This window comes from Festucalex cinctus, chromosome 1 (genome assembly GCF_051991245.1).
Source record: "Festucalex cinctus isolate MCC-2025b chromosome 1, RoL_Fcin_1.0, whole genome shotgun sequence".
NCBI classification, from domain to species: domain Eukaryota; kingdom Metazoa; phylum Chordata; class Actinopteri; order Syngnathiformes; family Syngnathidae; genus Festucalex; species Festucalex cinctus.
The window spans coordinates 27,103,860-27,127,306 of NC_135411.1; the positions used below are offsets into that span (position 1 = coordinate 27,103,860).

Here is a 23,447-nt window from a genome sequence, read left to right on the forward strand (position 1 = left end):
CATCTCTGACATTCTTTAATTAAAAGTGATAAAGAATTACAGCACACCACTTGTTACATACTGTGGGAGCCCCCATATAAAATTACACTTTAATTTTTTAAAGACATTTTTACGAGGGGTAGCATTCTATCATCCAGCCACCAAATTTCACTTTTGTCAAAGCAGTGTACCAGAAATACTGATACAGCAAACACATTGCCAAGCACAATTGCCCTCCCATACCCAGCTTGACGACTGCACTGCTTATCAGAAGCGGACACTAATCTGTGCTAACACTGCAGCTCTGCTTACCTTTTGATATTGTAGTGCAGCTTTTCCTTAAAAATGAAGAATCTTTCGTCAGCCTGGCTGCCAAGTCATGTGTATTGAAAGTTGGTTCGGGGCGCTTAAATGTAAATCAGCCAAACGTCAGAACGGCACACCCAGGAAATGTTTTTAATAAATACGCAGATAACAAAAGATCTATTAGCTTGTTTAATTTCAGACTTGATAGGTGGGCAGGCGCTCCCATTACAAAGTCATAATATGTCCCCTCTAAGTTAAAACCAAAAATGAGTGAGATCTTTACCACCATCTACAGGTTACATTCAGTCAGTCGGTTTCTTACCTGTTATTATATTTTTTGACACAAATACACAACTTTTAGCCTCTTATGGTGTCATGTGACAACACTGTGAAGCAAAATACTTCCAACTAAGCGCATTTACTGGTTTATATTTACCCGAGAGACAGCACATGCACATCACTGCTCACTGGAACTAAACGGACACATTAGTAAGCTAACTACGAGGGTGGCCCGAGTGGAGCACAAAAGAAAACCCCTCAGCAGAGGTGGGTGCGTCAATAAATTTTGGGTATCCGTCATTCGTCAACAGTTGTCATTGTCAATCCGTCAATATTTCAAGCCGAACCGCAGTGTAATCGTCAGACTGTCATTCATCATTCCTCAGCAAAATGGGCGTCTGTCAACCAGTCATTCATCATTAAAATACAATATCATTGACGGATTGACAGAACTTCCATCAATATTGACAGACTGCTCACCACTGAAAATGTTACCATTAGATAGATTTGTTTTTTTCTAAACATAACCTAAAGTCATGCCACATTGAACTCCATGCCCTATACTGACATCTAGGGGTAGAAACAGTGCACTGCACATTTTGGGGCGCAACAGAAGTCTCTGAATTCGACACAGGGACTTCAAATTCAATAGCTAATCCTCTGTTTCTGTCCTGCCTTGTAGTTTGAATATATTTTTCTGAGTGTTCTATTAGGGGCAGTATTTGATACCAAAATCATAGTTACTATGCCTGACCAATTAACTACCTGTTTCTAAGACTAAGGCGTGATGTAAAACGTATACATGTCCTTCATGTGGTCAAAAAAATGCATTTGAGAAAATAGCAGCCTAATTACTGCAAGCCTTCGCAACTGATATGTGCAGTGCGCTTTTTCAAACCGGAGGTTTCAGTAATGCCGAGGACATGGAGTTCAATGTAGGCATGACACGAAAGTTAGTTGTGAACAAAAAAAAAAGAAATCCAGATGTACTAAATACGGTGCTTCGTCAAAATCTGTTGCTTATAAAAATACACTGTCCTTTCCTATATTTGAAGGAGGAAGCATCTTTTCTTCCCGTCCCTGACCTGATGAAGTCTAAAGAAGCTTGGTGTTCTTTTTTTTTTTGGGCGTCGGTTACGGTCAACAGAAGGTGTTTTTGTGCTTAACGCCTGTTTTAATGATTAAGGTGAGATAACCAACTAGCTTTTTGCTGTCAACATACTTGAGAGAGATTACAGATGTGGGTGGCCGTCAACGTTTCTGTCATTCGTCAGTCAGTCCAATTCATCAATGACGTAATGCCAATTAGTACTGACCCTGTTATTGATGATTACATTGACGAACAAAAACCCGCTTCCGGTGCCGAGTCCATCATTTTTTCCAAGTTTCTCATCATTTGTCAACAAAATGAGTGTCCGTCATTGACGGATTGACGCACCTTCCGCCAGTATTGACGGAATGCCCACCCCCGCCCCGCGGACGACTGTAATAGCATAAAGTTGACAAGCGTGGTGTGTACTCTCATGCATTTGGGCAGATGAAGGGAGGGGAGGGGCACAAGTGCATCTGCAAACATCGAGTAGGGAGGGGCTGCTTTTCTTTTCGGTGCTATTTTCGAAGGACGGTGCCAACGTGCGATGCTGCAGAGAAAGGCAGGACGGCAATGGGACGGAGGCGCTAGTGGAGGGCTGCAGAAGTTAAGGACGGGATAGACAGTATTTATGTATTGCGCTGAGCAACTAAGACATGTCCACCTCCCTCTCGATGCCGACATATTTGAGGGCGTCCGCTTGGCTGTATCTGCGGAAGGAAGCGAAAAGCCGCAGTCAGAACGCAGGAATTCAGAGAAATGCCACAGCTTGTTTTGGTTTTTCGCTTACAACAGATTATCTGTAAAGGACGATAAATTCAATGCTTTTTAAATACCCCATTAATGCCACGTTGACCCAATTCAAGACCTCCCATTCACTAAATGAGGGTACGTGATATGGACTCAATATTACATACAGTATATTCCATATGATAGTTTAAGAAATATTTTTTAAATTTTATGTAAATTGAATCTATTCAAGGGACCATAATTATAGTAAAAAAAAAGGTTATATATTAAATAAAATGTAAATTAAAATTGAATAAAATAATTAAATTAATTACTGTTAACGTAATTTTAAAATGTCAAAACATTTTAAAACAAATGTAATTATTAAAACCTGAAAAAAATAAATGGAATAGCGTACTGTAGAAGTAAATCTCAAATTATATTAAACATTAAAAATTGACATTTCAAAAATTTAAATAAAAAAAAAGGAAGAAGACACATTTCAAATATAATGTTCATTAAAATCTTAAATTAATGGAAATTAGTTACTGTATAAGTACATTTAAAATTTAATTTAAATAATGTATTGTAATTACTTATTAGAATCTGAAAATGTAATTAAAAATATTCAATTTTTGTAAAATTAAAATAGAAAAGATATTTATTAAAGTAAAAAGTCATATATAAGCATAATTAAAATATGTAATAAAATGTAAACAATTTTGCATTCATTCATTCATTCATTTAAATTAAATGTGAAAGTTACATTTCTTGTAAAATCAAATAACATTATAGGAACATTGTATAGTGGATTTAAGGATTCGGTGTCATTTTTCACTTTGACTGCTGATCAATACTGTATTATTATTGTCATCTGCATACCTTCACGTTTGGAATGCAACATTAAATGCAGCATTTCCCTCTGCTGGTATTTGTTGTGAATTTTCCACTTCACAATTAAGCCATCAAAAGGCGAGTGGCCTTACCTGTAGTCGAAAAAAAGCTCTTCCCCTTGCATGATGGACCGCTTGGCAAAAATCCCGATGCGATGGTCTCCGTTCACCATCACCACTGTAACATCATGCATTAAACATTTACTGACTTTCACATACTTTCGATGCCTTTCTAAAGTGCACATAAAAAGTCTACACACCCCGGTTGAAATGTAATACGAGTCTATTACCTTTGGCGTAGCAGTTGGGGTTGACTGAATGATTGGCAAAGCGGATTTTGTTCCCCTTCCTGGTGGCATCAACGACAAAGTCTGCAAAGCGGAAGACGTTTCAATCACTTCAATGAATTTTGAGCATCCGTCATTCAGCAATCGTCAACAGTCAGGACACCCTTCTGTCATGGTCTAACTGTCAATATTTCTAGCCGAACTGTCAATCTGTCATGTGTTGATTACTCAGCAAAATCAGCGTCCGTCGACGTCCTCATTGACAAATTGCCAAATTTATTGACAGATCGAAGATTACATTGACAGACGAATACCCGCTTGTGTCAATGCTTAGTTCGTCAATTTTCCAAGTTTCCCTTCAATCGGCAACAAAATAGGCTTCCGTCGTCGACGGATCGTCTGTCAATATTGACAGAATTCCCACCTCTGTTGATGCCTTGTAAGCCCGACTGAATACTTGCCGTTGTTCAGGTTGAAAAGGAAGCTGGACATGTATTTGTCGTAGATTCTGCCTCGCCGGTCCGCTTCGTCCTGCGAGATGAGCTGCAACATGGAAATGACCAAACAGGCGATTTTATAAACCTGACTGGAAAGCCATGATGGAGACTGCCGGGAAGTTGCATATAGAACTACTGTACAGTTAAAAACAGAAAAGAAGCCTTATAAGCATGAAGCTAGTTAGCAACACTAAACCTGTATTTCCATTGTTATAGCCTCAAGCTAAGCCCCACCAAGCCTGTCATCAATCAATCGGTTGGGGTCCAATTTAACCTTGTAAAATACAGCGCACAAAATAGAGAAGCTCAGTAATTGCCAGGCTAGCCTTACCTCGCCGCAATACTCTGAGATGAACTCATTCTTCTGCACAGGCTCCTTGATGAAAGTGCCCCATCCGGCGACGTCCGACGGAGCTAACAGGAGGTGCTATAAAATGTACATTAACAACACTGTCACAACCAGGCATATATAAATGACATTAGTTGGATAATTACAAAACATGCACCCCTAAAGATCCAATGATGTACTTTCTATTGAGAGGAGACCTGATATTAGGTTAATTATGTCTGGCTGGATTTACACTGAATGGTTTCAATGACACAATTAAGATTTTTTTATTTTATTTTATACACACATCGGCCTAAAAAATACAAATTCATTAAAAAAATAATATTATATATATATATATATATATATATATATATATATATATATATATATATATATATATATATATATATATATATATATATATATATACTGTAATTTTATTTTTTTTAATAATAATAATAAAGTTTGTGCCACATTGTGTCATAGTGAAGCAATTTAGACAATCTAGACCAGGGGTGGCGAGATCCGGTCCTCGAGGGCCGCATTCCTGCTGGTTTTGGATATTTCCCTTCTTCAACACAGCTGATTCATGATCAGCTCATCAGCAAGCTCTGCAGAATCCTGATAACGAGCCTGATAATTGGAATCAGCTGCACTTCGAGTAGGGAACTCTATAAAACCTGCAGGACTCCGGCCCTCGAGGACCGCAGTTTGCCACCCCTGATCTAGACTTTAGACGATTTGTTTTTCCTGAGAAGTGCTCAGGACCACATTATAACACAGTACAGTTCAAATCCAGCGAGCAGCAGCGTCCTATATTTTGAGCGTACCTTTTTGAGGCCCCTCTGGATGCTGCAGTTCTTGCACGACACCACTTTGCTGTCCCAGTGGTCGGCGGCGCCGCAGGTCATGCACAGGTCCGGGTCGCACTCCCTCACAGCCAGGTAGCAGGGACACTGCTTTGTGTTGCACTGGGTCTTGCACCTGCAGCCCGGGAAGCGGTTCTGGCCTGCGGTGCAGAGCTGAGAGTGAGTGAGGAGGACCCCTGCTGGCAGATATGCCCAAATGACAAGTTTGCAGAAGCGTATTAACGGAACAGCTCGCGGGCGGGAGCGACCAGAATGTCTGGCCGACAGCCTCCGCCTGCGGGGAAAGAAAAACGTCTGCTGTCTCACCATTCGGAGCCGGATTTAAATGTTCCATCTGCCGCATTGTTTAGCCTTAGCTGTCAGAATGGCGCTGACGTTGGAGCTGATGTTGTAAATCAGGCACAATGCCCGTCACATCTCTTTGAATCCGCTCCAGGGCCTTTCGAGCGCACACATTTGCAACTTCCTGTTTGGCCCGAGTACCCCTCGGCTACGGGAAAAAGGCGGTGTGAGGGTCCGGGGCGGAGGGAAGGAGGGCGGCAGGCTGACTGAATCACAACACATGCACGCAAAAGCAGCTTTTCTGCACTGTTTGTCCCCGCTCGCCATCTCGTTGCTCTGCTACAGCTTTCATGTGGAAAAAGGAGGAATGTCGGCAGCAGTGCAGTGTGGGTTTTGCTGCAGAAGAAGCTAATTTATTATTATGAATGCAGCTGTGTGCATGTGTGAGCCAGAGGGCACGCTCCTTTCCGAATGCAACGTTACAATTATGAAATGAAAAGACATGCACTTAAAAAAACTAGCATTACTAAAAATTAGTACTACAAGTTCATTTGTGTTCCTTTGGCATGAAATTATCTTGGCAGATCCACATGTTTTTTTTGTTTTTCGTTTGTGGGAACCATTGTGACTTGAAGTTTGGGCAACGTTGAAATTGAAAATAAAAAAAAGTCAAATTATATGAAAAGCCAGTGGAACAAAATAGGATAAAAAAAAAAAAAAAAGTCTAAATTTTTCAATTTTTTTTTCTTTCTAACAATAATGTGCGGCACGGTAGTCGAGTGGTTAGCACGTCCGCTTCCCAGTTCTGAGGTCTCCGGTCCGAGTCCAGGCTCGGACCTTCCTGGGTGGAGTTTGCATGTTCTCCCCGTGCCCGCGTGGGTCTTCTCCGGGTACTCTGGTCTCCTCCCACATTCCAAAGACATGCATGGCAGGTTAATTGGATGCTCCGAATTGTCCCTAGGTGTGCGTGTGAGTGTGGATGGTTGTTCGTCTCTGTGTGCCCTGCGATTGGTTGGCAACCAGTCCAGGGTGTCCCCCGCCGACTGCCCAAAGCCAGCTGAGATAGGCGCCAGCAGCCCCCGCGACCCTTGTGAGGAATAAGCCGTCAAGAAAATGGATGGATGGATAACAATAATGTTTTGTGTCACTTTTGACAAGCAAGAGACAAAATTCCAAAACAGATGAACGCAACACTCTGCAACCAACAGCCCCTGTTTTCGCCATCGAGTTTTATTTGTACATTTTTGTCTAAAAGTAAAAGTTATCGTTTCTTTTTTGTTTCTTTACTTTATTTGTCTTTTATTAAACCTACAAATGTGTCAGATCATTTTGCCTGACCCTGTGTGTGTGTGTGTATATATATATATATATATATATATATATATATATATATATATATATATATATATATATATATATATATATATATATATTAGGCCTAGGACGGTTTTTGAAAACCGTTAAAGCCGATCGGTTCAACAGTTTCGGTTCGGCCCGTCTGTGTTCCGTTCGGTCGCTTTCACACAATTATTTTTTTTTTTTTGAGCGGGGTGACTGCAGTTGGTGTGCTCGGTGGTAAATCTTGCTTTAAAAAACACCCCGACGGAACTTTAGATAAAACAAAAGTAATTTGCATTTAATTAATGAATAATTGCTGAATTGCACCCAACTGATATGATGCTGTTATGTTTTGAGCAATACACGCATGCATGCAATTGCATACATGCATTTAATCAATGTTTGCAAATGACATTCAGATAATAAAATGTGTTAATGCCAAAATATTACGGCATTTTCGGCATTTGTAATTTTCAAAAAGAGAAGAACCACCTGCTAATTCCTCCACCAAATTCATCTTTTTGGTTTTTGATTTTTGTTTAGTGTATACGAAAAAGGAAAGTGGGCAAACTGGAAATGAAAAAGAGGTCAAGAAAATAACTCACACTCGTGTTCACACTGGCAAAACTTCTCGCAGAAATTCTGCGTGATGACACACGGGCAGGTGCTGTCACACGGGTGGTCAGGATGGTCACATGGCTGGTAGTTGTACACCTGATTGGACGAGTTATCTGGAATGACAGCGCAAACGCCGTCAGAAAAGCACTCGGAAAGAAACTGTAAAAATTGGCGTGCCGCTATGTGTCAAGCATACCTTTCTTGAGCTGAATCTTTGCCCATAACCTGTGTCAACACAGAGACAGAAAAAATGCACTTTTAAGAATTAAGAATGTTCAATGTTAATATTTGACTGAGATGAGCAGAAATATTTGTAGATCAATGTCATTGTTTTGTCAGCGATATTTGGAAGCGTCAAAGGTGCTACTGGCGCTTGTCTGAGTTAATTGTGTTCTGTTGTTAGTAATGCCGAAACCATCCAATAATCCTGAATGAATCATCAATCCTCTCTCTATTTCACTTGTCCTCATTCGGGTCGTGAGTGAACTGAAGCCTGTCCAAGCTGAGTTTTTGAGCAAGAGGCTTGCTGACTGTCAATCACAGGGCACACAGGATAGACTCGAGGACAAGCGGTTTCACAAATGAGTGTTTCCAAATCAAATCCAGATTCATCACTGTTTGGCTAAATGTTGCGGTGGCGCATGAAAAGTCAGACTGAATGATGACACCAGTAAGTGCAAACTCCCTCCCTAATGTTTAACTTGCATAATTCTGAGCGCTATTCGGCGATCATTTATCATGTCCGTAATGAATCACAAACGAGAGCAGCAGCTGGCTTGCCTGTGCTTCCTTTTCTTCTTCTGCGGTGAGATGCCTCCGTCCTCTAGAGGGATGCGATGGATGAGAGCCTCCTTCACCGCAAATGCATACACCTGGGAGACATCAAACACTGGCGTCCATGGGTGTAATTATATTGTGCAATCAGTGCAGTCGAAGCCATTATGGAACATCAGGGAAGTCCACTACGAATACGCTTTTGGGCTCACGTTTGGCCTCCACTTGAGGACGCGCGCTGGTTAACAATGGAAGTGGCTACAAAGGAACAGGAAAAATGTTCCCCGCCGCAGTTCCCAACCTTTCCGTCATTTAACCATGACTAAGTCACGTTTCCACTTGGTCGCTGACTCAGTGCTCGATCATCACCCTGACAACAACTAGCATACTGTAAAGCATGCACTACATGAGTTTTTGTAGCTATCACCATGCTTAACTTTGCACTTAAAACTCATTCACTGCCAGCCATTTTAGAAATTTTTAAAATTTTTCAATACTCACGTGATATTACATTCAATAATTATATATAAACCGAATCTACCAAATGACAGAATAGACTCCCTACTTTTTGCCCCGTCCCGTTCTTTTATAATTGACAGCAGAAAAATGTAGGTTTGCCAAAATACAGCCATTTCTCCCATGGACTCTAAAACTGTGTTTATTTTGTATAAAATGGGGCAATGATGTCATCTACCGGTGATTGGGCATCAGTAAAGTTGTTTCCAAGTTTGATATTTACAGTGGAGCATAATCAGATTCATCCCCATTTAGCACCGCTCTAAAAAAAATACAATTGACAAGTATACTTGTCAAAGGCAGTGAATGAGTTAATACGTGTTCAATATGGACAATTCATTAACGCGAGGATTTCTCATTTCTCGCCCTCACACTTTGAACACATTTTAATTAAAGCACTTACTATAAACCACAGAGCAAAAACTAAAATTGGAAAACATTTCCGTAAATGGAAAAAAAAAAAAAATAAATCATCGAGACCTAAACTAAATTTGACGTTTGCAAAAGTAAACAAAAGTAGCTGTAGTTACAGCAACAATGTCCTTAGTTTTCATATTTCAGCATTGATATTCAATGTATTTATTTTATATATATATATACACATTTTTTACTTTATGACCATATGGACTGTGACCTTATTTTTTTCTGCACTTGACATTACTCCATATATTTAAAAAAAACAACAACAACAAAAATACTAAAACTAAAAAGCATTAAAAACTAATAATAATCAACAAACGTGTTTAAAAACAAATTAAAAGAAACAGAACTTTAAAAATTTAAGTTAAAATGAAACAATACTGTGAATACCTCAGTTAAAATTGCAGGACCTCTGTTCTGAATCTACTCAAATCTGAATGCTAAATAAATAAGTAAACATTTGTATAAAAAAAAACAAAAAACACTTTGCATGACCATGTACTGTATTGTTACGCCGCTACACAAAGTAGTTTGTGCTCACTCTGTTCATAACCTCACAATGTCATCTGTCAGGACCATTGTCAACAGAGAACCCCCTGATGGTAACAAAGTGACAAAGTTACAGTATAGCTTCGTGACAACTTTTCACCTCCTTGCAGTTTTTGGTGCCGATGAGGCGGGCGATGGAGCAGAAGTTGTTGAAGTAGGTGCCGTGCAGCACCCGGAAGAGCGACTCCTCCGCGCCGCTCCACTCCACCGTACAGCACGCCGGCTGCTCCGCTTCGTCGTCCACTGGGCGCAGCTTAGTGGGGGTCTGGCAGCGCGAATTCCCCTCTGTAATACACACACACACATGACTATGACAGAAGAAGAAAAACAACACAATTATGGTAGTCACTTTTTTGGGGGGTAGCAACTTGGCATTCAAGGTGTAAATTAACTCTATATAGAGTAAATTTGACGATTTAGATAGGGACCAAACAGACTCAGTTTTAGAGTAAACTAAGATATACACTAGGAAGATAGTAAAATAAGAAATTGAAAAAAAAAATACAAATAAATACAACTCACTCAAATTGAGGTTCGAACTCACGACCTTCAGCTCGGGAGACTGCTACACGACCACCTGAGGTATGCCCCTCCTACTGTTTGCTTATCTCCAAGAGACCAAAGACGTGATTTTTGGTCTGTTGGAGTTAGGAAGATTCCATGCAATCACCTGCAGCTGACATGAGAGACATACAGGGAGTCCTCCAGTTAAGGCGCACTCAACCTAAGACGTTTCAACTTGACAACAGTTGCGCCCAGTCTGCCATTTTGGCCACGTCACCATTTTGGCTCCTCGTCCGCCATATAGCCCGCAGTGTTTTCCCCTCATCCGCTATTTAGCCTTTAGCTAGTGCTAGCGCTTGTGCACTTGTGGGAGTATCTTTGGCTTTTCCGCCCTCTTCTTTTCTCACATCATGGCCCCAAAAGACAAAAGCTACATCTTCTATCACTGTTGGTCCAGACAAAAGAAAAGCAATCACCATGGAAACGATGCTCGACATAATAAAACGATCACAGAAAGAAGAGACACCGACGAACATCGGCAAAGGCTTCAGTCAGACAGTCGTAAAGCATCTTATTTACATTGTATTGTTTTTATTTTAATGTATTTTAGATTTTTTTTAAGCAAATTATTTTGATTTAAATATTGACTTTAATGAGGAAATTTGACTTAAGTCAAAATTCGGGTTACAATGCTAGCGTAGAAACATAACTCGGAGGTAGCTCAAGGACTCCCTGTACTAGCAGAAAGCAGGAGCTGCATAGCTCCCAAGCTGAAGGTCGTGAGTTTGTTCCTCCACCCTTTAGTCACTTTTGGTATTTTTCCTATTCTTTATTCTCTTCCAAGTGTAAATACTACTCTAAAACTGAGTCTATTTGGTCCTATTCTGAATAGAGTCAAATTTACCCTACAGATTTTACTGTGTAGAAGCTCTTACATATGAATTAACTCGCACCCGCTGGAACGCACGCGCGACTTTGTTTTGGAAACTCCACATAAGCGTTGTTCACGCACTCACAGCTCGAGGCAGGCGCGCTGAATGTTGCTTGGCAACGAGCTGAATGCCGCATGCTCTGTCACTGAGTATCTTTATTAATCTGCTCAACAATCTGCTTCTTTTCGCCCCCACGCACACATTAACCCGAAATGTGCGAGCGCGTCTGCTGAGGCGCACGTGACTTCCAGAAGAAGAGGCCTCTGGTGAGGAGAGCTTGATGAAGGAGGGCTGACTTGTTTGCCTCCCACTGTTCTCCACATGAAGATGTCAATAGGAATGAAAGCGGACGAGTCGAAGGAAGTGTTTATGCAGGGGCCTGCCAAACTCTTGATTTTGCTTGGCGAGCGCACGGAGGACGATCTGACTCGGAGGCTGTCATCCGCTGCCAAATGTCACTCTTGGAAAAGAGCTGCAGTCGGCCGGGGAGGGAGGAAGAGGAGGAGGAAGGAGGGGGCTTTTTTTTTTGGGGGGGGGGGGGGGGGGGGGGGGGGTTATGGTAAATGATGCTCCTTTCAGAGTCATGCGCTGACTCACACGGCTATTAAAATAACTGCGTCTGCACCTGGCAAACAGCCTTTTAGTGGACTAGTAGGACATAACGGTTAACCTAGAGTAACCTCACATACCCGGGGGCTGCTCAGTTTTTAAAAATCATCAGAATTCTTGCTATGACGAAACAACTATTTTGAATACATTTCAACATGATCACTGACTGCCCTTACTAGAGTCAAATAAAAACAAAAACTACTTAACTCATTCACTCCCAGCCATTTTAACCAAAGCAATCCGATTCACTCCCGGCTGTTTGACTGGATTTGGACTGATTTTGCAAGGCCCACAGAATATTGTGTTCTATTGCTATAAAAACATGCAACCTATCAAAAGGAAGATTAAAGTCTCTTCTTTCATCAGGGGAAAAAAAAAATTCTATCTGTTTCCGTTTTGCAGCAATTAGCATTAGAATATAGCTAAGTTTCATCATTATTCACAAATCTGTTTAGAATTGTGAGTAATTGAGCTTTTTTTCAACATGGGCCTGGTTGATCTCCTTTGCTCTGCTGCCACCTGCTGGCCGTTTATGTAGCAACCGTTCTTTGCCGTTGTGAAGCTGCATCAAAGCCTCCTGTATGCTTCTAAATAAATAAATAAATAATAAACGTATAAATATGTCTTTGGAAAACAAAACATTTTTAAAAAAACGTATTTATACGTTTTTGGGAGCAAATGAGTTAATGATCCAATTAAAATGTATTGCACATACAAGCTAGACTAACATACAACTGGCAGTGGTTATTTCCAGGCTATCTGAAGTATTTGAATCAAAATAGAGTTCTGGCATCCACTCGGGTACCTGAGGAGGAAGTCGTTTCATGGTCGCTTTCACCGTCTTTGCTCTCCTCAGCGAATCCCGACGGTCCGGGGCAACTTGCGCTGGCGGGACGCTGTTGCTGTTGCCTGCGCCTCTTGCGAAATCTCTGCGAGCGCAACATGTTTTGATCCACAAACTCTTTCGCCCCTTTCTTCACCAGAGGAGAAAGTGGACAAGGAGAGATGTTAGCGATACGTCGTCGCAGATAACTGCACAAATGAACGACGGGTACCTGCAACAGGAAACAGTCGCCGCCGCACGGATCCGTCTCCATTCGGATCTCTTTGCTCTTCCTCTTGTATACGTTTGCCGTCGCGTGGAAAGCTTCACAAACAAGCACACACTTAGCACAACAACAACAGCATGATTATGCCACTTGAATATGAATAATGCTAGCAAAATATAAAACATCACAAATCAAAATATATAATATGATTTATTATTATTCAATATCCATAACACAATACTGTTGAATAGTATGTTGATTTGAGCGCTCAACTCATAAGTAACCCAAATTGGATGAAATAGCGAATCCAGGGCTGGGTCCTAAAAGGACCCATCCAATGTTGGCTCAATTATATCCAGCATGTTGGGTCAAGATTTTGACCAAAGTGGTAAAAACTACCCACACTGATATGATGAGTTAAATCTACCAAGAAATGGGTTACCAGGTTGTTAGTATATATGTGATTTAAAAGAATTCTCATTATATTGCCACCATTTTCTAAGACGCAACCTTGCTCTGTCAGGGGTCGCCAGCCATCCAGTTGCCACCAACATTCCGAAGAATGTTACATTAAATTGACTTCAACTTCTGTACACAACAAAACTGTTGTTGGGGAAAAACTTTGGGTAAAAATGACCCGATCATCTCAGAATGCCCAACGAATGGGATAGGAAAACAACCCAGCATTTTATAGAGTACTGCAAATTTCTGGAAAAGGTAGAGTCAATCCTCCATCGAGGTCTTGTAAATAAAGATAACATTGAAGCTTTAAAGTTCATTTGAACTGAGAAAATTTGCATATAAAAAAGCATCAATGCATATCATTACGATGAGAAAAATAATGCATACAAAATGCATCAACATCACATCAAAAATTATGCCTAAAAATGCAGATTTTTTTTAGGAACTTATTCAGAGGAATGCATTAAAAAAATCACACTTTTCTGCAGTCAAGCTGCCAATCAACTTCTGAGAAGACCCAATTGTGGTGTGATTGTATGCTGCCCCTTTAAAAGGGGTGAACACGAGCTTTATACGCTCGGCCTTAAAAAAAATAAAATAAATCTGCCTCTGTGCAGCTGTTATCAAATGGGCCTGGTATTGGTAGCGGTGGTTGGGGGCCCCTGTTTGTTTAAAAAAAAAAAATGGACACGGCTTCAGGACGACGAACATCTTACGGTGGAGGAAGCAGTCGTATTTGAAGCATCGCCTGCAGAAGAGCGTGTGGAAGGAGTGCAACGACTGCTCTCGCTGCACCGACTTTGCGAAGGGCCCGTCCAGGTTGGGGGTGCAGAGGGGAGGCAACTTGACCGGGCTGGGCGGTTCCTGGAGGTCCTTGTACCTATAAAGAAAAAAAATAAATGAGGAAGAAACTTTGGAGTCCATTTCAGCCACGCTCGCTTTGCAGTTCAGCTCTTTCAGGTTGCTACAAATGCTCTTTTGAGGACCCTAGCACATGCAGGGGGGGCATCATTATTACCTCCCGTCCCAAATGTTTGTCTCTTCATGGCGAACACTAAGCAACGGCTCTATTCAGCATTGCACCACCAAGATGCTCATTATTCTCCCCTTACTTTTCCTTCAGCTCCTCGGTGGAGCCCTTGTACGGGAACATGGAGGCGATGGCGGTGAAGATTTTGTCGCTGGGGATCTTCTTGCTGCCAGACGGGTCCCGCACTGTGCAAAAGAGACACTTGGTCAGTAATTGGCTCTGGCGCAATTTAGTTTTTCTTTAATATGTTCCCATAGAGAATAAATAGTATGTAAACGTTTTTCCCCAGTAATCAACAGTAAGGGTGTTGAGAAAAATATTACAGCGCGCAATTCTTGAATCGATTCAATATGCGGCAGCTTTAATATTTTATTTGAATGCTGTTCAAACATGAAAAAGATTGCAACGTGTTTTTTAAATACAGATTGAAGTTTCAGTTACATACATTATCATACAAAATTTACAGTGTACATGTACAGGTTTACTGATTATAATTTTCTAAAATTGAAAAAAATCGCAATAATTGACTTACAGATTCATATCGGGATTTATCGGTATCAAATCGAATCGTGACCTATGAATCATGATACGGACCGAATCGCCAGATACGAGAAAATTCACACCCCTACTCTACAGTATATATATATACATTAGGGGTGTGAAGCGATTAAAATTTGTAATCGTAATTAATCGCATGACTTCAATATTTAACTCACAACTAATCGCTTATTTAGTGTCTGTTCTAAATGGACAATAGAATATTTTTTCCAAGTTTTCATATTTTTGTTAACATAAAAGTGGAAAACATGTTAAAGTAAAAGAAAAATGGCTGCATCGTTTAGTCAATTTCATAATAATTCATAAAATTGAGTTAAAATTAAAGAGATGTACTTTTTAAAAACGAGTGTGATATTGATTTGTGGTGAGGTAATTTTTCTGCCACTAGATGGCATAATTGCATTTGTAAGACGATGGCGACAGCGCAGTGCATTTTTCTTTTCATTTTAAGAGCTTTAACATGAAGTAACTTGTGAAATTCAGCATATTTTTTAAATTGTGAAATACAACTTGACCCCAGTCTCCACAGATATGACTGCGTTGCGACTGCAATGCCGCCAGTACAGGCTTTCCAAGTAAGGGGCAGTCATTAATCGCGCATTTAAAAAATTAGTGCCGTTAAAGGAATTTGAAATTAACTCAAAACTAACGCACTGATTTTTGACACCCCTGTTAATTCTAAAAAGAAAATCTATATTACAGAAAGACTGGCATACAATTTCCCCTCAAGAGCCATTAAATTCATCGGTCCTAAGGAGCTAAAATTGTACAACTTGTTCTTTTCAAGTTTTTTACTTGCAGCTACGTCACACGGTGTCATACACCAGGTTCCTTTTCAAACGGGGGACACGTTGGCCGCATGTAAACAACACCAGGCCAGGGGTGGTGCTGGCAGTGGCACGATGACCGGGCAAACAGTGGCGGCCTTGTTGTCTCTCTCTCTCACACGCTCACGCGGGACAAAGTCTGACGTGACAAACGACGCGCTCTCACCCTCGACAGCGCTCCTCCTCTTTCGGCGGACGAACGGCGCTTTGCTCTCCTCGGAGCCCTCGGTCGAGCTCCGCCTCATCGCTCGCTCTTCTTCCTTCTTTTCAGTCGCCGCCGCCGCCGCCGCCGTCGCTTCCTCCTCCTCGTCGTCCTCGTGGTCAGAGTACTGGCTCAAGGCCTCCACCAGCTCCTTGAAGATCTCGTCGCTGATGAACCCCCCCTCTGGAAGGCGACCACGCAATGTGAGCGCAGTCGATGTGACGGCATGGTGGCTTCAAAAGAATAAAAGGCACCTCTGTCCCCGTGGACGCCGTCATAGTTGTCAATCAGTTCCTCCAGGAAGGCTTCGTCCTGCTCCAATACCTCATCGCCCATGTAGGGAATGTTGTGCAGGAATGTCTCATCCTCCACCTACAGTATCACACGTCAAGCATTAACAAGAAGGCTCTATTTTATCAAAAGGAACTATTTTTAGGTGGGCACTTCATTTTTAATCCGTGTGAAATGAGCTTCTAAAATATAAAACATGTCCGTGTGAGTATAGCACAATATCACAATGGTGGAATTAAAGCAGTTTGAATCTTTTCAACGCAAACTTTTGGTCCAGTGAGCGTGTGTGTTGCTCACCATAAAGTTGTGCTGCAAAGGTGACCAGGAGTACATGAAGGGGATTCCCGTCACCGTTGACAGAGGCCTCATGGCGACGGCCTGAACTTTGAACCCTGGGAAGCCGGACACTACGGTGCACATCTGGGAGAGAAGCATTTTTTACTTTGAAATGGACAAATATGTGTCAGCCTTCTTCAGGTTCTACATCATCCCTTGCCTTTTTAGTCGCCACAGGTCCACCCGAGCTGGACAAGGGCACCGACTGGATCCTCAGCTTGGACCATTCCTCATTCAGGATGCCGGTTTGCTTCTCAATCTTGAGCCGGTTGGACACAAACACGGCCTGGAGCCAAAAGTAACATTCAAACCGCAGGCGGCGCAGGAAAGATTGTCGCTTTTAACAAGCGGCCCTGACCCACCTTGACCTCCTCTGTTTTCTTAAGGCGCTTCAGCTGGCGAAGGCGCATGTACTCGGACCTGACCCGCCGACGCCACTCCAGCAGGCTGTGGGCGGGGCCAAGGTATAAAGGCGGCTGAGGTTTCGGGGTGGGCGGGGAAACAACGGCTGGCGTTGAAGCGTCATCAGCGCTTGCCTCCATGGCTAAAAAAAACAAACAAAAAAAACGATACATAAGAGTGCATACTGAACAGTAGCAGTTGACTGACGTTAAGTGGTCATAATATTGGGTACATCTGCACATCCTTCTTCCATATCGGTTTACTGCCACCGACAAATATATTTGTGGCGTGGACGAGTATCTGAAATTCAAGCTTATGAAGGACTGTAATGACTAACAGATCCCTGCAGATGGTGGCGTTGCATATCTTTGGATTTGAGATCAGCACCACTTTTAAGCTGAAGATATTCAAGATAACGCTTGTCATGTCATTTACGAAAGAAAGTTGGGCAGGTTTAGGCAGCTCACATTCAAACAGAGTGTAAGTGATAAACAGAGTATGTGTCTAGTAGGTAGGAGAGAATCTGTTGCTATCATGAGGATTTTTTTTTTTTTTTTTTGCAAAAGCTTCTATTCTTCACAGTATTCTGTTGCAAATAATTGCAAATGCTCCACTGCTGGCAATATGGGAAATTCTGCTTTGGAAACATCTGGCAGAGAATGTGTAAATACATCTGACAATACTGTTGACGACCATGTGACAGTGTCAATCAAAGAGCAAAATGTTGAACGGATACTGTTAGCTCATACTTTGACGTCTCTATGAAACAGCGCCCCCTGGTGATGGCAAAACAAACACGTCACTGTGGTAAAATAAGCCTTCGTGGCCATTTAAAAGCCTACGGACGGTTTAAAAGTCTCAGTTTTCGTCTGTTGGCTTGCCAAATAGTGAGCCAGTGCTGGCAAACGTCGGCCCGTTGCGTGCATGGCCTTGACACGGCGGTAACACGCACGGTGGTCGCGAGTGGGCGTGCCTCTGTGCGAAGATAAGTGCGTAGTGCTGCGTGCGTGCTTGTTTTTATGTGCCTTGCTTAAGTTGCGTGCGCGCGGAAGATGCGTGAAAAGGAGCTGCGCAACATTCAACGTCTGCGTCATACACACACGCGCGTGGACTTTCCACCCCTCACCTGCACATCATCCACCACCGCAACCGCACCAGTCGTCACATACCTTCAAATCCACGCGTGTTCGTCGTATGGAAGCTCCTGAGTGACGATCCCGCGTGGATTGGGAGCAGGCGCGTCCCCGCTTATGGACGTGACTCAGACTCGGCGTCCGCATGACGACTGCTGGATGTCCGAGCGATCCCTCGGCGGCGACTCTGCGGGGCCATGCTGCGGCTGCTGCTGCTGCTGCTGCTGCTGGCTAACCTTGTTGTCGTGGTGTGGGTGTGGGTGTGTGTGAAGAGGGAACGGGGTGGGGGGCGTCCACGGAGCTGCGCACTTGGCAGAGCAGCAGCGGCGTCAGTAGCAGCAGCAGCAGCAGCACGGTGACGTATCCGTGGGTCAGGGGAGGAGAATTTATGGCGAAATTGTTTTTGCGTCGTCTGGGGAATGGAGGAAATGTCGGGCGTGCGGCGGCCAGCCTCCCCTTCCTCTAACGCAACGACTAGTCGTACTCGTCAGAAAATAAATTACACACTTGAAAGTCACAAACGCGACGTCCTGGCTATGAAGCGCGCCATAAAAACGTTCTTAATGGGTGATTACTAGTAATCGATCAGAAAAGTTGGAAGCGATCCAGCAGCTGCTTCGGTCGTCAAACACTTCATTTTGTCGATCTGAGCTCCTCCTCCAGGGGGCAAGCGTGGCCATTTCCTCTGTATACTGTAGTAGAAGAAGTGAAAGCAAGAAGGTCATTTTCGGCCAATGGTGCCTTCAGGTGCATAACGTAGAACGCAAATTATTTCTCAGATAGTCACATTCTAATGTGTCAGTAGCGTTTAACATACATTGCAAAATATGCATTTATTTATCGAATAACTACTAAGTAGTATCTCTGCCTACAGTGACGTTAGTTTTCCACTTACGAGTAGTTTGATGACACCCTCTCTCCCCACACACAGTCACACACACGACCCCTAAATGAACCTAAATGACCTTAGAAGATAAAACACGTCACGTATAACAGAACCTAATCAATCCAAATAAACTATTTTGGCGAAATTTCATATACACAAATCCAAAGATAGTCATTCAAGACATTTGTTTTTATTTTTTTGAATTGGAAACCAAACAATACATTAATACATATCTGTCTTCATAATTCTCCAACATTCCATAATAAGAGTCAATGCCTTAAAAACAAAACAAAAATACTCGCAAAAATGCCTACTTAAATACCCGTATCAACATTAAAATATTATTACTACTACTACTACTACTACTGGGCTACCAATAATAATAATAATGAATCACAAAATGATTGCCTTTAAAACATCTGTCCACCAATACATTTTTAAATAATCGAAGCATTATATATTTTAGCCACTGAAACGCTGTATTTTGCCTTTTAAGTTTAATATTCTCAATATCTGATTATTTCATACTTTAATGATATTCGTATTCTACCTCCATAAGATTCGTGGGTATTGTAGGTCAAAATAATTAATAGACACCAGTTAATTAATAATATGGGTCTTTAGTATAAGTAACAAATATTAGTCCTTGAATTTTCGTTCGTTTCATGGCATCTTACGCGAAAGCTCGAATGTCAAGTTGTAGTCTTGGATGTCACACAAGAGGGCGCCGTTGAGCCTAATTTAATGCTCCAGTGTGCCAAACATGAATATCCCTCTACAGTGCTTCCACTTCCAACAGTCGCATTATTGAGATGGTTTTGACGGCTATCATGCTCAGTCAAGTCAAGTAAGCTAACATAACACTTACCTGTTGTGGTTTGGACGTTCATGCATTCCTGCTTACTAATTATGCAGTGCGAAATTAAAGTTTGAGAGTACAGAGTGTTGATAGTGAACTGTCAAACAAAAGCAAACAACCACAGGAAGATAAGCTGTCAAGCTTTGAGGCCTTATCAGGAGGAAGTTTTGATTGTGCTTATAATGTCAACTGGGCGTGTTGCTTTTGGCACCTGCTGTTGGGAATCTGTAACGTGTTTATTCAACGCCCAAAAGAGACGGCAAGCATGTGGAGAATAAGTACATTTGAATGATGGCAGACTAAATTGGTGTAAGTAGAACATATCAGTCAAAATCTTTCACTTTAAGGGGAAATCTGTCCACTAATGCAATACAATGCGGGCTAAATGTCGGTTAGACACTGGAGCAATAGATAAATGAAATTTAAGATTTCATTTAATGATGTAAATCAGTGATGCGGAATGCATATTGATAGCACATGAAGATGTATTATTTGGTTTCTAAATTGAGAAGCATCATAACACACAGGCTATATTTATTATGCATGCATCCAGTTGTATGGTGGTTTAAGAGTCAATGCTATGTGCATTGTAAATTGCTGATTGGTGATTAATTACCAATGGGGAATTCAGGCTAAGTGAGGAAAAATTCGGTTCTAATGTCGTGCAAAATTCCAGAGCCTGTTGGGCTTCAGCTCAGTGAGCAGCCAAGTGCATTTTTGGGGAATGAAGTCATCATTTCTTGCTAAACCACCAATCCATATGATGTGTTTTATTTTAAGTGGCAAATGAATTCAATGGGAATTCCGCAGGTGTTTTGCATTGCATGTCAGCAAAACTAAAAAAAGAAAAATGTGATAACAACCATCGACTTAAAATGGAACTGACTGCTACATAGCAAGAAATAGATGCACTTGGCTCTGTCCTGCCTGCTCAGCAAAATATATCGACATCGACAACAACATTTAAAGGTGAGTTGAAAAGCCAATTTTACAGATTTTGTCTAACATTTGTTTTTTTAACAGTTGTATATTATTTTGTTTTGGTTGTTTAGTTTAGTCTTATAAGCAATAATAAGCTTAATGTACTGTAATGGGGTGTCTCTTTCACATGTTATTGTGTGGTAAACTTCTGGTTACTTTCATGGTGATACGCGTTTGTAATATTTGACAATTAGTAAATAAGGTCAACAACGTCAGTTAAGAATGTTAAAATGTTACTTAAAACATGGTCTGGTATATTTAGAACCACAATAGTTATAGGACCGCATAATTGATGCCCCTCCCCACAAATGAGGGTTGTAATTGCATATAGATGCCATAGGATGGGGAGCTTTTTAGCCTGAATTATATGCTCGCATGAGCTGGCGTGACATCATATATGAGCAAACAAATGTGTATTAGGTCACATCCATAGTTGTTGTGACTTTCAGCTTGCCTCAACCTAAGTAATTCCCAATTAGTTAGACACTTGGTCATAGAACAAATTCAACACGCAAGATACTTAAAAAAATATATATATCTATTATTTTCAAATTTTGAGGTTCTACTCTAAATGTGACAGTGTCAGAGAGCAGTTGTTTTAACATGGTCAGACCAAGTGATGGAGCGGCTCTCTCTCCCAGCTCATGGAACCAGAGGGGGCGGGATGAGAGCCAGGGATGGCGCTACATCAGTAGCAGCGTCTACCTTATCACAGCCCCTCTGTCCTCTTTGGCAGGAAAAACGCCCATCCTAGGAAACGTGGGCTTCCTGTTGTTTTATGGAGCCTTCCTGTTAAAGAAAGAAAAAAAACGTTGGGATATGTAACCCCAAACTGGCCTCCATGTGGGAGAAGGACAGAGCATTGTTGGGCAACATGACATCCAGCAGGTTTCACATCGTCTTGGCCGTCTGTTTTCTTCTTCTGTGCGGTAAGTGAAGCTTTGCACATGTCTTGCTTTGCGTACTGTGAGTACTTCAGGGCTCACCTCTGAGTAGGAATTCCCAGGAGCTTTCATGTCTTTAAATGTCCTCTCATTGAATACTTTATTTCATTTTTTTTCATTTGGAGGCAAGTTTAGTTTAGGTTACAATGCTGCTTTTGTTGTGAAATTCTGATACAGATGTTTAAAATAACATTTTGGCATCATTGTCACTGACGTTTTTTATTTACTCCACCTTTTGGAACCACGGGAAAGCGAATACAATTCAATTTACTTATTGATAGGGATGTTTATTTCTTTCCCTCATACAGCTTGTTGTACACCAGCATGTTGTCTGGTGGATGAAAAGTTGAGTCTGCAGTCCGCCACCACAGTAGGTAAGAATATTGTCATTGTGAATAAATGCAACATCTGTAAAGGCTCAATAATCCTCATTTGCAGCCATGCTGTCTTCCAACTTTCCATATATCATTGGTGTAAAAGGAAAACCTGATCTTTTCGAAATATTTTTGTAGTATTTTGGAACATGTTATTTTGTATAATCCTGCTCACCAATCAGTCAGCCGAACAAACAGTCCTTGGCAGAAGGAAAGTGACCTAGCACACATAGTACTCAAGTTGTATTTTCTGTGACTGACATATTTTCTTTACAGTGTATCAATCAACAGAGATGATGAACGCCATTGCCAGTAAGTGTCTTGTTTAATTCATAATTGCATAATAACACCCGCACACTGTATCACATCATAACATGTTGGATGTTTTGATTGACTGTGTGTGTCCACTCCTGTGGGGAATATTTGGCATCATATTCCTAAACTCAAAAGAGCTGAGCGATCTGGGAGATGACGACCTCAGCCAAGGTCCGTGTGTGTGTGCGTGTGTGTTCTCTGTGCTCCAATCCAACACAAACTCCCGGTGAGGTCTCATCAGCCGAAGCCTCGTGAAAGGTTAAGTGAAACCGTGCCCCGCCTGGCGCAACTTCCTGAATTTCTTCGTCATTGGGCCCCCACACTAGGACTGACGCAGTGCTGTTGTGAAACCGGCGCGAGTTTGCAAGTGAGCGATCGCCCCTTTGCTGTTCCTCATCATATGCCCAAACAAAGTCGTAGCTCCTCCTCTGCTGAAAAGCGGAAAAGACACTTCCTGATGTCATTACTAAATCAAAAAGCGCCTCGGCTAGCAGATGTCAAGAGAGGCCCCGTGAGCTGATTCTGTGACATCTAAAGTACCATGAAAAGTCTTGGGCTGCTTTGTTATCACAGCAGTCTATCATTTTAACAAACAGGTCAGGGTGGCCAGAAAATCCCAAACGGATTTCTAAGAAGCAGTCAAGTTCACGGTGCAAAGGAAGTAGCTGCGACGTTCTTGGCGTAGATCTAAACACATTGGATGATGCAGGAAAACATCTTGTCCAGGAGTATGTCGCATGGGTCAAAGCAAAAATAAAAAATCACGAGTATACTTTTAAATGATGTTTTTTTTGTTTTTGTTTTTTTTTTGTTTTTTGTTTTTTGGTGGGTCGAGTAGTTAGCACGTCCGCCTCCCAGTTCTGAGGACTCGGGTTCGAGTCCAGGCTCCGGCCTTCCTGGGTGGAGTTTGCATGTTCTCCCCGTGCCCGCGTGGGTCTTCTCCGGGTACTCCGGTCTCCTCCCACATTCCAAAGACATGCATGGCAGGTTAATTGG

General features: G+C 41.8%; 2 protein-coding genes across 4 annotated transcripts in view; one reads left to right on the forward strand and one right to left on the reverse strand.

Moving 5' to 3' along the window:
* ezh1 (enhancer of zeste 1 polycomb repressive complex 2 subunit) lies at window positions 1-18,774 on the reverse strand. The gene is made up of 20 exons (XM_077526754.1): window positions 18,129-18,774; window positions 16,920-17,101; window positions 16,718-16,843; window positions 16,519-16,641; window positions 16,185-16,302; window positions 15,895-16,113; window positions 14,426-14,528; window positions 14,030-14,193; window positions 12,858-12,949; window positions 12,608-12,776; window positions 9,858-10,042; window positions 8,279-8,370; window positions 7,695-7,723; window positions 7,486-7,611; window positions 5,222-5,400; window positions 4,392-4,487; window positions 4,025-4,106; window positions 3,567-3,647; window positions 3,370-3,454; window positions 1-2,364 (listed from the first exon to the last, which is right to left on the reverse strand). Exons 2-20 carry the CDS (start codon window positions 17,097-17,099, stop codon window positions 2,304-2,306), a joined length of 2,310 nt encoding a protein of 769 aa, XP_077382880.1. The 5' UTR covers window positions 17,100-17,101; window positions 18,129-18,774; the 3' UTR covers window positions 1-2,303.
* Window positions 17,931-23,447, forward strand: part of ramp2 (receptor (G protein-coupled) activity modifying protein 2) — an 11,834-nt gene continuing 6,317 nt past the window's right edge. The window contains exons 1-5 of one of the 3 annotated variants that reach the window (XM_077526811.1): window positions 17,931-17,948; window positions 20,648-20,806; window positions 21,555-21,747; window positions 22,071-22,136; window positions 22,413-22,448. In XM_077526811.1, the coding sequence (XP_077382937.1) occupies window positions 21,660-21,747; window positions 22,071-22,136; window positions 22,413-22,448 (190 nt within the window). In that variant the 5' untranslated portion in view covers window positions 17,931-17,948; window positions 20,648-20,806; window positions 21,555-21,659. Of the gene's footprint in view, window positions 17,949-18,049; window positions 21,748-22,070; window positions 22,137-22,412; window positions 22,449-23,447 lie in introns of those variants that run through there. The other 2 variants (XM_077526792.1, XM_077526801.1) reach the window with 2 other exon arrangements.